Source organism: Anoplophora glabripennis, unplaced genomic scaffold, assembly GCF_000390285.2.
Source record: "Anoplophora glabripennis isolate ALB-LARVAE unplaced genomic scaffold, Agla_2.0 scaffold1669, whole genome shotgun sequence".
NCBI classification, from domain to species: Eukaryota; Metazoa; Arthropoda; class Insecta; order Coleoptera; family Cerambycidae; genus Anoplophora; species Anoplophora glabripennis.
The window spans coordinates 112-14,029 of record NW_019417765.1 but is presented as its reverse complement, the minus strand read 5'-3'; the positions used below and the strand labels follow the sequence as shown (position 1 = coordinate 14,029).

Below are 13,918 nucleotides of genomic sequence, written 5' to 3'. Positions count from 1 at the left end.
CCTTTGTCTAAAAACACAGTTTCGAAAAAAACATGTTCAAAGTTTTGAGTAGGTAAAAAGTGAACTTATGGCTAGTCTTCTATGCCAGTTTTGTATTGTATAGTTTCTTTCTCTTGCATCCTGGTAATGGTTTTTTAAATTTTATTATTAACTTTGGCTCCTTCTGTAGATTGTGTTGATGTAATCCTGGCATGTTTCAATCAATATCTTCATTAAACTTCGTACAAAATACACATTTAAATCCAAACCCACATTTACTTTTTTTAACAAATTTCACATCACATTTTCGGCACACTAGACACACGGCAATTCCAAAAAAGAATTGCAGCAAAATGAATGATCCATCGAGAAAAAGTTTTATCACACGAAACATTGACTGGTTTTCCACATAATTATTTCACAGTTATACTAGTAAAATTAATCTCAGACTATTGCTTTAGCTGTGGGATGATCTCACTTCTTTTTGGAGGAATGCTTCGTTGCTCTTTTGATCCTTTACTATCATTTTTTAAAATTTCAATAAAACTCGGCTGCACAAGACAACAAGACAATATTAGAGTCACAAATGAACACAAAAGTCCCACAAATTTATTTTCTAAAGAATCTGGTTCAAAAGGAACAATAGAAATACAAACCCCCCTAATCACTCAAACAGCAAAACATTGATCCACAGCTTACAGAAACCAACTAGTTCAGATGAGCTGTTATCGTAAAACACACAGCAGGTTGCTCATTACTGTCAGTCTGTAGACACCATCCACTATTTGTCAGCTGTGTATAATAAACAGAGATGTATTTAAAAATTATAGTTTAGAAATCGTGTTCGATAAAATTTGGAGTGAGTGATAATAGTGAAATGAATCAATGTCCAGAAACATTAATCCTTACAATAATAATTTAAGTTTTTCTGGATTGTCTGTCTAAGAACGTAAATAACATGAATATAATAAAAAGTATAGGTATACATGATAAAAATATTTTAAAGATATTTGTAACACTTTTTCAAAAATGTTTTCTAATGATTCACAGTATCATGAATGACATTATCCTGGAATCGAAGAGGGGCAAAGGACCCCACACAAACCTTATGGGAAATGGCTCCCAGTTAAATTGGCTGAATTTTTTATACGTTACCTATCTCGGCGTCCTGAACAAATGTCATGTGCGCAAAGCCCAAAACTCCACAGGTTTCGAGATAAACCCACCTAACCTCTAGAAATCTACCAAACCACAAACAGTTGGCTGAATTTTTTATATGTTATGTATTTTGGCATCCTGAACAAATGTCTTTATTGGGCTCAGAGGCCCAGAACTCTACGGGTTCCGAGATAAACCTACCAAACCACAAGCAGGCTAACCCACGTAACCCTGGGAACAGCGAGTTTAGTCGCTTATTTTTTTTTGACATAATTAAATTATATACCACAATCATGCTAACCTGCCTACCCCCTAACCCATCTAACCCCCAGAAACCACCTTGCCAAACCACAATCAAGCCAACTCGCCTAAACCTGGAATCAGCGAGTTTAGTCGATTATTTTTCTTGGCAGGTTAGCCGGCTTGTGGTGCAAAATTCAATTATTTAAAGAAAAATAAGCGACTAAACTCGCTGTTCCCAGGCTAATGTGGGTTAGCCTGCTTGTGGTTTGGTAGGTTTCTAAGAGTTAGGTGGATTTATCTCGTAACTCGTAGAGTTCTGGGCTTCTGAGCCCTAGAAAGACATTTGTTCAGGATGCCAAAATACGTAACATATAAAAAATTTGGCCAACTTAACCGGGAGCCATTTCCTATAAGGTTTGTGTGGGGTGCTTTAAAATATTAGAATACATAATCTCATTTTAGATCTAGTACCATTTCTTCTGGGCTAACTTCATTTTATCAAGGAACACACTGTATGTCTAAATTTCTCAATCAATTTAAAGCATATTCTGAAAAACAGATATTGGATCTAAAACGCATCATTTGGATGATGATTAAAAAAATCCAAGCACGAAAAAACCTATCTTATGTGTTATTTCTGTCTAACAAAATCTGACCTTATGAAAATTTGCAAATAAAATTAATTCTTCGCCAAAATTATTAAGACACTGAACAGTATTATTTAGATCTTTTTAGTGTTTTTTTTTTAATACATGTATTTCCATTTTATTGTACTATTAGTACACATTTTTAAGGCAATATACTGACTTAGCATGATCATAATTTCTTAAAAATTATGGTTGCTTTGACAAAAAAATTTGTTATGGGTTTGTAAAAAGATATTAATCTTAAGTTAGCCATAACATTACCTTAATATTAATTCTAATATTTTTACTACGTTTATAAACATTTGGTCTTAACCTAATGTTAAGAACTGGCCATCCAATAACAGACTTGCACATGCATACATGTTTTCGTCCCAAGTCAAAAGATAGGAACTTTCAAGGTAGGTCTTAAGACCTCCCTAGGAATGACTAGGTTGGAAATTTTACAAATGTTCACAATGAAATCTGTAGGTTTAACTTCTTTGTCCTAAAAAGACTATGGCTAAGTTAGAACCAAGACCTTTTTATAAACTCGTAATTATTTGCACATTTATGTAACTGTTCTAATATTTATGTAACATATCCGATAAACAATGCTCAAACATTCTTTTCAAACCTTAATGCAGAAATAACAATAAAAAGAACATAAAAAACCTTAAATATTTGACAAACTACCAGAAACTGACCCCAATGTACCTCAATACTCTAAAAACAAATTTTCCATTAACTAAAAATCAAAATATGCATGATTGAAAACTTTGAACTACTTGATTACTATGTATCAAATAATGTAGAAGTTTTCTTTATACTTGAAAAAAATTGTGAACAGATATTCAATATATTCTAATATGCTTCAAACTCCAACATCACATAACACTGAAACACTACGTTATAAACCTAACATTTGTGTATCAAAGTAAACCTCAAATTCAATGAAAAATGCAGAAATACAATAAGTATTGAAAAAATTAAGTTAGGCAACACGCAGAAGAATGAGGCACCCTGTATAATTGAAAATGAATGAAACATCTCGTATATACGCCACTAGGGATAGTTAAGACGACAAAGGCAAGTTTAAACTATAAATTTAAAACGAACATAAATCTTTGTATTTTTATTACGTGATTAGTACAGACAAGCTCTTGTAACATTACGAATTAGAATTCTATTGCACTAAAAATAACATTTATAATAAATACTACAGAGATAAAAATTAATTTAGCATTAACTTCTTCAAAATTAATGAACTGATGATACTTAAAATCAACCTCAGGGCATTCAGGTATTTTAGGATTTAATTTAACCTTTTTAGTCATAGGACATTTTTAGGCATACAACTTTCTAAATAGCGGGCTTCTTATTTATACACATTACCTGTGTTGCTGAAAACATTGAAATTAGAAATTAAACAAGATAATTTTATTAAAATAAATCCATCTTAATTTGTGCCCTCTGTAGTTTTTAAAATAAATGCTTGTAAAAAGCTGCAATTTCATATGTACAGGATGCAACGCAACTACTTGGTTAAAAATTTGGAGTTTTCCTATATATTTAAGATCTTAGTTTTCAAAATAAAAAATTATGTTTAAATATCTTGTGCACAGGGTCAGCTAAATTCGACAATTTTAGACGATTTATTTTGTTTCTTGAAGAGATAGAAAAAAAAGTAGTTTGATATTGTGGACTTGATTTTCAAGAAAAATTCAATGGAAAAAAACACATCTCACATCTTGAGTGCATAAGAAGTACAGGGCAATATTCAATTTGGGATGTTTTCTAAGATGCTCCATAACTTTTTTATTTGTGAAAATATTAGATTTTTCTAAAGAGGTTTATTACATAGAAGCCAACAGTGTACATGATATTTTCTAAATCCTTCGATATTTCAGTTAAAGACAAACTTATATTTATTTAAATTAAAACACCATTTTTATTTTTCAATTTATGATATATGTGTAAAATTTCCTCTCAAATGATAATACATTATTTCCGCAAAAAATACCTTTCAAGAAGTAAACACCAGAAATTATATTTTTTATTTTTGTAATTCTTAATACAATTAAGTGTGCCATACTTGATGTACTAATGAACAAATGGACGGTACATTGAATTGTATCAAGAAACAATGATTTACAAAAAAAATATTTTTAGTGTTACTGTTACCATGAAAAGTATTTTTTGTGCAAATATCATGAGTATGATCATTTGGATAGAATTTTTGCACAAATTTCAAAAATCAGAAAACATGCTTCAGTTAAAAAAATAATAAGTTTGTGTTATAATTTAAAATCAGAAATTTTACAATTACACAATATCACACACGCCACTGGATTCTACCATTGAGTGAGGAAATACTATTTCTCGCTCAACGATTCTACATAAAAAAATCTGTTCACAAAAATAAAATTTTCTCACAAACAAAAATTTTCAGGGCATCATAGAAAACGACCAAAACTGAAAAATGCCCCGTATCTTAAATGATTCTAAGAATAGAGATGCAGCTTTTGCCATTTGACTTTTCTAAAAAGTAAGCATGTAACACGGAAACTATTTTTCTTCTTTTCGACAAACAGAAGCCCCTGAAAAATGTCAAATGAAGATAGATAATAAAAATTGAAGCACAAGAATATTATTTTGAACGCTTGTAAAATTATTGAAATAATTCCAATTTTAAACATATTGTAAAACTATGCATAAAAGCTTGATATCCTAGAAGTGGAAAACGCTTCCTCATTTTTAACACATCATTGTTACAGCCTGTATCTAGCATATTATTTTACATATTCTCAAAAAAAGACTACCTTGGTTCTTCACATTCAGTTTCATGCAAACAACACTTCCACAAAATGAGATAATACTATTCTTTTTTAATCCACTAAACCAAAATTAAAACAAATAAGGCGACTGTAAGAGCCTACTCTTATTTTTTTACATTTTGAAATTTCTATTCTCTCAAATGTCACAAGTTGCTTATTGTTAGCAGCAGTTCTGAACTGGTGGTAGGCGATACACGAAATGGTACTTGAGGTAAATTATTTTTTATTATAATAGTAATATTTTTTTTATAGATTTAAATTGTATCTCTTAATATCTTCACCACTATGTGTTAGCTTCTTGTCAATGCTCGGCCTTTATGAATATCCTCAAAAACACTTGAATCAAAGGGAAAAAATTGCAGATATTAAATTTTAGTCATTTTCAGGCAAACATTACCAAAGATCCTACTCATAAATCTATTTTCCGTCATCACCTTTGAAGTACTTTGGACTTGGGATTGGGAATACTCTTGAAAGGTTACTGATATTCATGTAGTTATAACTTGTTTTTTTTTATCTCTTCTTCCTAATTAAAGTTTCCCTTTAGAGCAGGTAGTAAAATCTGTCAAGGGAAGAATATGGGAAACAATAATCATGTGCTTTGTTAAAAATTGTCTCACTATGTGTACAGGATGATTCACTATATTTTGAATAATAATACAAACTGTCAAACAATAACAATGTTGTCATGACATTACCTGTCATTGTCACGGCCTACCATATAACATTGTCCATGAGTAATTAGGCCTCTCACGGTCTAATTAGTGAGATTTAGTTAAAATACCTATACGCATTTTGGACCATATCAATGTCCGATCTGTCAAAATATATTATAACTAAATCTGTAAATCCTTACATAATTGGAAAAAGGCAGAAATGCCTGAAAGTAGTTTAACAATTACAAGATATCTTATTTTCTTAATAAAAAACCTTTTCGTTTTTTAACAGTATCTCGCTTATTGCTAGAGATGGACACAACAAACCCTACATGACTATGTTCGACAGGGAACGTTCTATCCAAATATGTAAAAATATATAGGGTGTTCAATTTAACTTAACAAAGTTAACATGTGTGGCCATTTTGTTTGGACTTCATTTGTTTTTCTACTATCATTTTCGAAAAATTCATAAAAACTCTTGCAAGTTTTATATTTCACATTTTTTTATCTCTTAAAACAAAAAAGTTAAAGGGGGGGGGTCAAAATATAGTGAATCACCCTGTACACGGAAATTGATATGGTGAAACATTCATTTATGCAGCCTGCCGCACTTTAATAACTACTACTGCCTTTGCAGATATTGAAAAATATGGAGCACTTCAGTATTTTTGAGAAAATTGGAGAACATTTAACATTTCATGAGAATGTTCGAGAATAATGAAAATTTTCATAATTTTCAAAAAATCTTAAATATAATTTCTTTCTTCTTCTTTCATTTCTTAATTTTATAACAATTATATTATATAGAACAAGGGTCGGCAACTGGCGAAGGTAAAATACTGGACCGCCAAATATTTTTTGAAAATATAAATTACTCAAATTATTTAAAAAATATTTTTTTACGTTTGAATGCCACCTTATCATTTTTTCTAGTATTTTACAATTGTGACTGATTTGAGTTCTTAATGCAAATGAAAATAAAAAATTAGTAAGAAATATGAATTTTTTTCTGGACCTCGTTAAAAAATTTCAAAAGTATCCGGACTCCACCTAAAATTACTTGCTGACCCCTGATATAGAACATAAATCTGCACGTTCTTCGTGTTTATACCTATTTATTCTCGTTTGTGCTTGATAAAAATTTTCGAGCATTTTACAACACTACAGTTCAACCCATTTCATCTGGCCCCTGAGATGTGCAAAAATGAGAGTGTACATAAAAAGAAGAGGGTTGCATGGTAGGAATTAAAGTACAATTGAGAGAGAAAGCAAGAATGAGTGAATCCCTTGATATGCATGCATTAAAACAAATTATTTACATAATTTTTTTTTTTCGATAATGAAATTACCTACAATTTGCCAATAGTGCCCGATCTTTATCGACCAGATAAAATAAGTTGAACTGTATATACATATATTTTTTAATCATCTACAGTGGTTAGCATATTAATAGAAGAATAGTATTTTCCTTTTTGTGCAATACATTTTGTTTCTAATAATACACCAAAGGATCCAATTGTAATTTAAGAAAATTAATTTGATAGATATCAAGATCCTGTGAATACAACAATCAGCAAGTAGATTGGAATAACAATTTACACAGAGTATTCACAACAAAATAGGTCCTTTGAAGAATAATATTGCATCTAATTAGAAAATCTGATATATACTTTGATTTGTGTTATTCTAGGCCCATACCTAAAACAAAAAGGTTTACATGGGTTTTACTTATAAAACTATTATTGAAATAAAAATAGTTTAGAGTATACCTGTATATGTTGTTCACAATAGCCGAAATCTCCCACTGCCCGATTTTTTTCTCCATAATGCGTTATGCGTATGTTAATTTACCCAAGATGCGTTTAGAGAGTTTTTCTTCGAACAGTGAGTAAAGCAAATTAACCAAAACGGGTTGTGGGTAAAGTATGTCACTCACAACACGAAATAAGTGTTCAGTCGCTTTTGCTTGCCTTGTGGAGCATTTCTTTTACCCACGTCGCATTCTGGCTATTGCGTTTTACCTAGAATGTGTTTTGATTAAAACAATGAATACAAAAAATAATAAAGTGTTTATTTAAATGTAGATATCATAGAATATATGTTATTACATCATCAACATCTCGAAGAATTTACGAGAACCACAATAACATATGAAAATTCCCTAGCACTTACCACTAGTGTCTCATTAAAACATAACAAGCAATCTACTTGCAACGCGTTCGGGATAAAATACAATAGCCATAATGCGACATGGGCAAAAGAAATGCTTAGCGTAAAATAAAAGCATGCAAACACTTATTTCGAGTTGTGGGTAACATTCTTTACCTACAACGCATTCTGGTTAATTTGCTTTACTCACTGTTCGAAAATAAAGACTCTAAACGCATCGTCAGCATATTACCTTACCTATGACACGTTTCGGACAAAAAAATCGGCCAGTGCGCGATTTTAGTTATTGCGAATAACATAAATATAAAACACATTATCAAAAAAATGTACCTTATGTGAAAATATAACTTTAAACAGGTAGATGGAGACAGCAGCAGTTAAAAGTGTTAAAATTGATTGATGCTAATATGAAACTTCATATGATAGTTTATAATTGATCATGATCATGATTCACAACTAATTTTGAACACTAACAACCGGATTCATGAAAGAGGCGTAAGGCATTAGTCGGACTATGGAATTTTGTGGCCGTGTAAACCTATTAAAAAAAAAATGCACTATCCTTGCACTAATAATTACGCCAAAATTTAGACCTACATAACATGCATAAAAATCTTGTTCTGTGATTAAACTATTATTAAGCACTGGGATTACTTATATACTTATACAATAAACTGCAACTTAAGTCGCACGATTTTTATGCATGTTATGTAAATATGTAGATCTAAATTTTGGCGTAACTATTAGTGCAAGGATAGCTCATTTTTTTGTGAATAGGTTTACACAGGCGCAAAATTCCTTAGTCCGACTAACGCCTTACGCCTCTTTCATGAATCCGGTTGTAAGTGAATACAATAATACAAAAAAAAATTGTAATAAAACTAATGACTGTATAAGGTTATTAAAACATTCTAATGTACACTTGTACAGTAGTGACAGAATAATAAAGTATCGTTTTATGATCAAAATTTGTTTCTACGAAGAGTTAAAACTTCTCTAAATATTTTTTTTACTAAAAAAAATTAAAAATGAATCAATAATGTCAACTATAATAACAATTACATAACTACAATAATATTTTATAAACAAATGATTAAACTTACTCGTAATGTATAGTCCCAAGAGCCTGTAGAGAGAGCCGTGCCATCAGGTGAAACTTGTAAGCAAGACACCCTATTTTCATGTCCATAAAGGAGGCATACTCTAACACACTTTAGAGTATCCCAAACATTAACGGTATAATCATTATATCCGGCAAACAATAACCGCCCTAAAAAAAAAAAAAAATGAAGGTATTGAAAGACAGAATTAAAAGGTTCCAACCTCAGTTTAAAGAATTATGTGATGGTTGTGAATTAATTTTGAGATTTCCAATAAATGGCATAACTTATGCTATATCGCATTAGAAACTTCTGTAACTATATTCATGTCAAAGCTCTGTCATTAGGCTTTATTTTTTATTATGTCTCATTTTGCTGAAGTGTAAACAAAATATTTTTTCTCAGCTCCGAAGATGTCGTGCCAACAAAACACCATTTGTCTTAATTTTTCTTAATTTTCCTGTTTAATTCAAAGAAAAGTGCTGCTGAAAGTCATTGAGTGCTATTGGAAACTACGATAGACATACTCCATCAATAAAAATGTGTGAGTATTAGTTCTGCCATTTTAGAAGTGGTACTTTTGATACAGTTAACAAAGAAGGCCCTAGTCAATCGAAAAAATTAAAAAATGAGGAACTGCAATCATTACTCAACCAAGGTTCATGTCAAAACAACATGAACTTGCTGAATTGTTGAATGTTGATTGCACAACAGTTTCCAAACGTGTAAATGTACTCGGTATGATTCAAAAGCCAGGAAATTGGGCGCTATCCGAATTAAAGCTGAGGGATGTTGAACCGTGATTTTTCACTTGTGAACAATTGCTTCAACGGTAAAAAAGAAAGGGTTTTTTGCATCGTATTATCGCTAGCAATGGAAAATGGACATGCTATAATAATCCTAAATGTAGAAAATCGTGAACCATCACTGGTGAATGCTACCGAACACAATTGATGTGTTTGAGCTGTGCATTTGAAGATAAAATGGCAATTCGAGCAAAAGAACGATCAAGTAATTTTTCAATATTACAACGCTCGATCACATGTTGCTCATGCAGTTAAAAAAATATTTAGAAACGCTGAAAGAGGAAGTTTTACCCTACCAACCATATTAACCAGATATTGCTCCATCAGATTACTACTTGTTCCGATCAATGAACAAGGTCTGGCTAAATAGCGCTTCCAATCTTACAGAGATATGCAAAATTGGTTTCGATTGGTGAATAGTATCAAAAATCTGTATGCTGCCGGAAATATGAGAAAAAGTAGTGGCTAGCGCCATGGTCAATACTTTGAAAAATAATAATGTAGGTACACAATTTTTCACAATAAAGTCTTGAATTTACAAAAAAAAAAACCTCAAAATTAATCCACAGTCCTAGTATAAATCAATAAATATAATTAATTATCACAGACACACCTCTAAAATTTTTTTTTATACCATTCAAGATATAGATAATTTACCTGATACAGAAAAATCGACTGAATTAACACCAAATATAATACTTTCTTTGCTGTATATTGCCACTTCTTTATCAGCTCTTAGATCAAATAATCGACACTAAAAAAAATCGTTTTAATATGCTCTGCATTCTTATCTCCTAACATGTCTCTCTAATAATAAAGTAACCCCTCTTTTTTATAAGAACAATTATATATTATTTATCTGTATACATGAAGTTAATCAGTATTTACAGATAAATAATATGAAATCTCATTTCCCGCTCATTGGGCCAATACTTAGTGCTAGAGCTAATAAATATTAAACCTACAGTGGCATCATCACTTCCAGTTGCGACGGCATCACCACTAGGATGAAATTTTACACTGTTCACATCAGATTCATGTCCTTCAAAGGATTGTACACACTGTCCTGACCTCATATCCCAAATAAGTACCATCTTATCGCAACTCTAAAAATAATATGAATATGTATATACGTAATCAGCATTTTTTTAGCTAACTTACACCTGAAACGAAGGTATTACCAGTCTCTGAGGGTGCTAAATCTATAGACATAACATCTGAGGAATGACCATGGAAATTTTGTAGCAACTGACCAGACTCTACATCCCATAATGCACAAGTAGAGTCACCACTTCCTGTTAAGATCTGAAATAGACAACAGACTGCCAAAATCAAGTTTCCTCTTCTAAATTGTTCAAGTATTAAATACCTTTTAAATTCAAAGGTATGTGAAACTATATAAAAAAAAATATAAATCGCAGATAAAATTTTCATTAAAAAATTGTATTATCGCCCAAGAATATTTACGGAAATAATTTAATCTTGGATACAGTGCCTTTTAACACTTTACCTGCTGATCCGAATTTGGAAAAATACAGCAACTCATATAGCTTGTATGAGTTCCAACAGTTTTCTTCTTAAGGGATACATCTTCATCCAGACTTAAAGGATAAACAGTCACTTTGTTATCGAGGCCCCTAAAAAATTATATATTTACTTAATTAGTAAAATTTATAACAAAACCGATATACCCGCAAGCAACCAAATTCCCTGAAGGTGCATAAGCACAAGCCATGACCCAAGTGGTTGGCATCGTAACGGCATGTTCCTTGTTAGTTGTGAAAGCATCCCAAATTATCATTTTACCATCCTACCACACAATTAACACTTTACCAAAAACGCACGCAAAAATCAACATATTGACATGAATATTTATATGTGTAATACAAGAAAAGAGAATATTACTTATTATTTGTAAATAAATAATAAATGGATATAGATGTTTTCATATCATTTCTGAAATGAGTTAATACTTGAAATATTTGGATGAACTAATTTGTAACCCTGAACATTATGCATAATACAACAGATGCCACGATAATCATAAATTTCACAAATCACAGATATTGAAATTGAAAAGGCAATAAAAAAAAGTAAATGGTATAGGAAATCGTTTTTCGATTTAGTATCCATCTCTTGCGTTCACTCACATGCACACACATATCTTTCTATTTCTCGAGAACTGAAAACTGAAAACCACTGGGTTATTAGTAACAAAAATGAAACTTTATGACATTTTAAAAGTTTGTAACCAAAATTTTGAGCCACAAATAATTATAATTGCATTGTGGAGTAGATATCTTTTCTCAAGAAAAATTTAGATAGAATTTAAAAAAAAATTTTTTTTTAAAAATTTAGATAGAATGGATAACGACATTTCTTAAAAATACTGAATTTGTAACTAACAATTAATTTGAGGGGAAATAAAAACAGAGGATTTAGATTTTCATATTCTTTAAAAAGGTGCCAAATACCTTAAAATAAAAAATGTTGCTTAAAACCTCAACATTTTCAGCCTTTAATTTCTCTCTAGGTACTTACCTGTTTTCCAATATTTTGGGAAAATACTTTTTTTCGTTTGAATTAAATTATAAAATCAATCTAATAAAAAAAAAGATTGTTCTGCAAGAATAGTTTCCACTTATACGAGTACATACAATAAAATGAAAACATAAATAATTGTTGCACTTCCTGGTGCTTAAAACGAAGATGTCAACAAAATAAATTTGACGAAATCCACAATTTAATCGATAGTTTTCCATTTCTATCTTAGTCGTTACAAAGAAAATACCAACTATCATAAACTAGTGACTGTTCGCATCCAGGTTGTATATTGATTCGAGCAATTATTTAGTGCTCGTGATTTTTTTTTGTTTACATTAAATTTCAATCAAGTCTAATAAAGTCATGAATTAAAATGGTAAGTAATAATAGAATAAAGGTCTTCAGTAATCATGCAATCCAAATATTTTCCTAGCATTGTCTACAATTACCTGAGAAGAAGAAACAATATGTCTCTTATCTGGAGACCAATCTGAACATAACACTTTAGCCTGATGACCCTTTAGTGTCCGTCTGGGTTTTATATTCATATAATTTATTATGTCTAATCGGTCAGCTACGGTAGCCACTGCAAAAAATTTGTTGAAGTGATTTTATCTTTATATAAATTTTATATTACATGTAACATCATTCAACTTTTGTCTCTCATCTTCTAATCTCTTTTTTAAAGCCTCTGCCTCTTTAGTTAATGATTCAATAGTCTCTACAGGACAATCTTTGCCTTCGTTTTCCATTCTAATTTCTTTATCGATTCGACTTTAAAGAATTTGTTGATTTGCAGTCGTCATTCGTAAAATTAAAATACAACTTTTTGGTGCTATTTTAAAAATTCACATATTCATATATTAAATATCAACACTACCATTGACAATATTGCAGGGCCCGAGAACTTATACTTGAAAATATGGGGACACTGGGAACCACGTGACTTGAGATGGATATACAAGTTGGGGAAAGAGTCTATAGATGTCACCACAAAAATTTTGTAGAATAAATTTTGACAATTGCAGTTATGAATCATTTCATGTCATTCATGTTGTTTATGTTTATTGTTGGTTAGGTTTGGCAAGTGCTGGTGTGTGTTTTATTTGTGTTTTTAGTGTGTTTTATTAGATATTTCATTCACATTTATTTATATAACATAATAATGTCTGATCATCATATAATCACATTTTTTTATTAATAATAAAATGTTTTGTTTTTTTTTTTTCTTTAATAAAAAATGTGATCAGAGGTAGGTAGNTCATGTCTAGCGGCTACGTCAAATCGTTTCTCCGCGTTTTGTCTTATTGTCTGTGTAGCGTTTGTGTATTGTAAGTCTCGTAATATGTCAGTGTTTCTTACGTACCAGGGCGCGTCGGTGGCCGTGCGGAGGGCTATGTTTTCCACAGCCTGTAATGACTTTAAGTGGCTTTTTGCCGCGTGACCCCACGCCGTGGAGGCGTAGGTTAGCTGCGGTTGAAGTACCACCTTGATAAGCGTTCGCTTATTCCTTAAACTGAGGGTGTTTCCACCTTTGAGTAAGGGATAGAGCCTAGCCCTGGTGGTCTTCGCTCGCGCCACCGTCTCCACGATGTGCGGTGATAAGCGTTCGTTTATCAAGAGCAAGGCAACGTCCTATTGGCCGAGAGTGTAGCGTAGGTCGTAGAGAGAGAGGTATAGGAGGGTATATATTATATTCCTCCAGCAGCACGCATGGTATCACGGTCCGTAAAAAAGACGGACCGTGGCATGGTATAGGGACTATAGGGTATCGTTAGGTTCCTTAGACCAACTTGAAAC

The 13,918-nt window shown here is 31.5% G+C and overlaps 1 protein-coding gene across 1 annotated transcript; it reads right to left on the bottom strand.

Moving 5' to 3' along the window:
- Positions 1-6,495: 6,495 nt before the first annotated feature.
- Positions 6,496-12,988, bottom strand: LOC108916739 (guanine nucleotide-binding protein subunit beta-5). The gene is made up of 9 exons (XM_018723032.1): positions 12,756-12,988; positions 12,568-12,704; positions 11,266-11,384; positions 11,085-11,211; positions 10,736-10,879; positions 10,540-10,680; positions 10,232-10,328; positions 8,772-8,938; positions 6,496-7,197 (listed from the first exon to the last, which is right to left on the bottom strand). The coding sequence occupies exons 1-9, from the start codon at positions 12,868-12,870 to the stop codon at positions 7,186-7,188; spliced, it is 1,059 nt and encodes a 352-aa protein (XP_018578548.1). The 5' UTR covers positions 12,871-12,988; the 3' UTR covers positions 6,496-7,185.
- Positions 12,989-13,918: the final 930 nt, after the last annotated feature.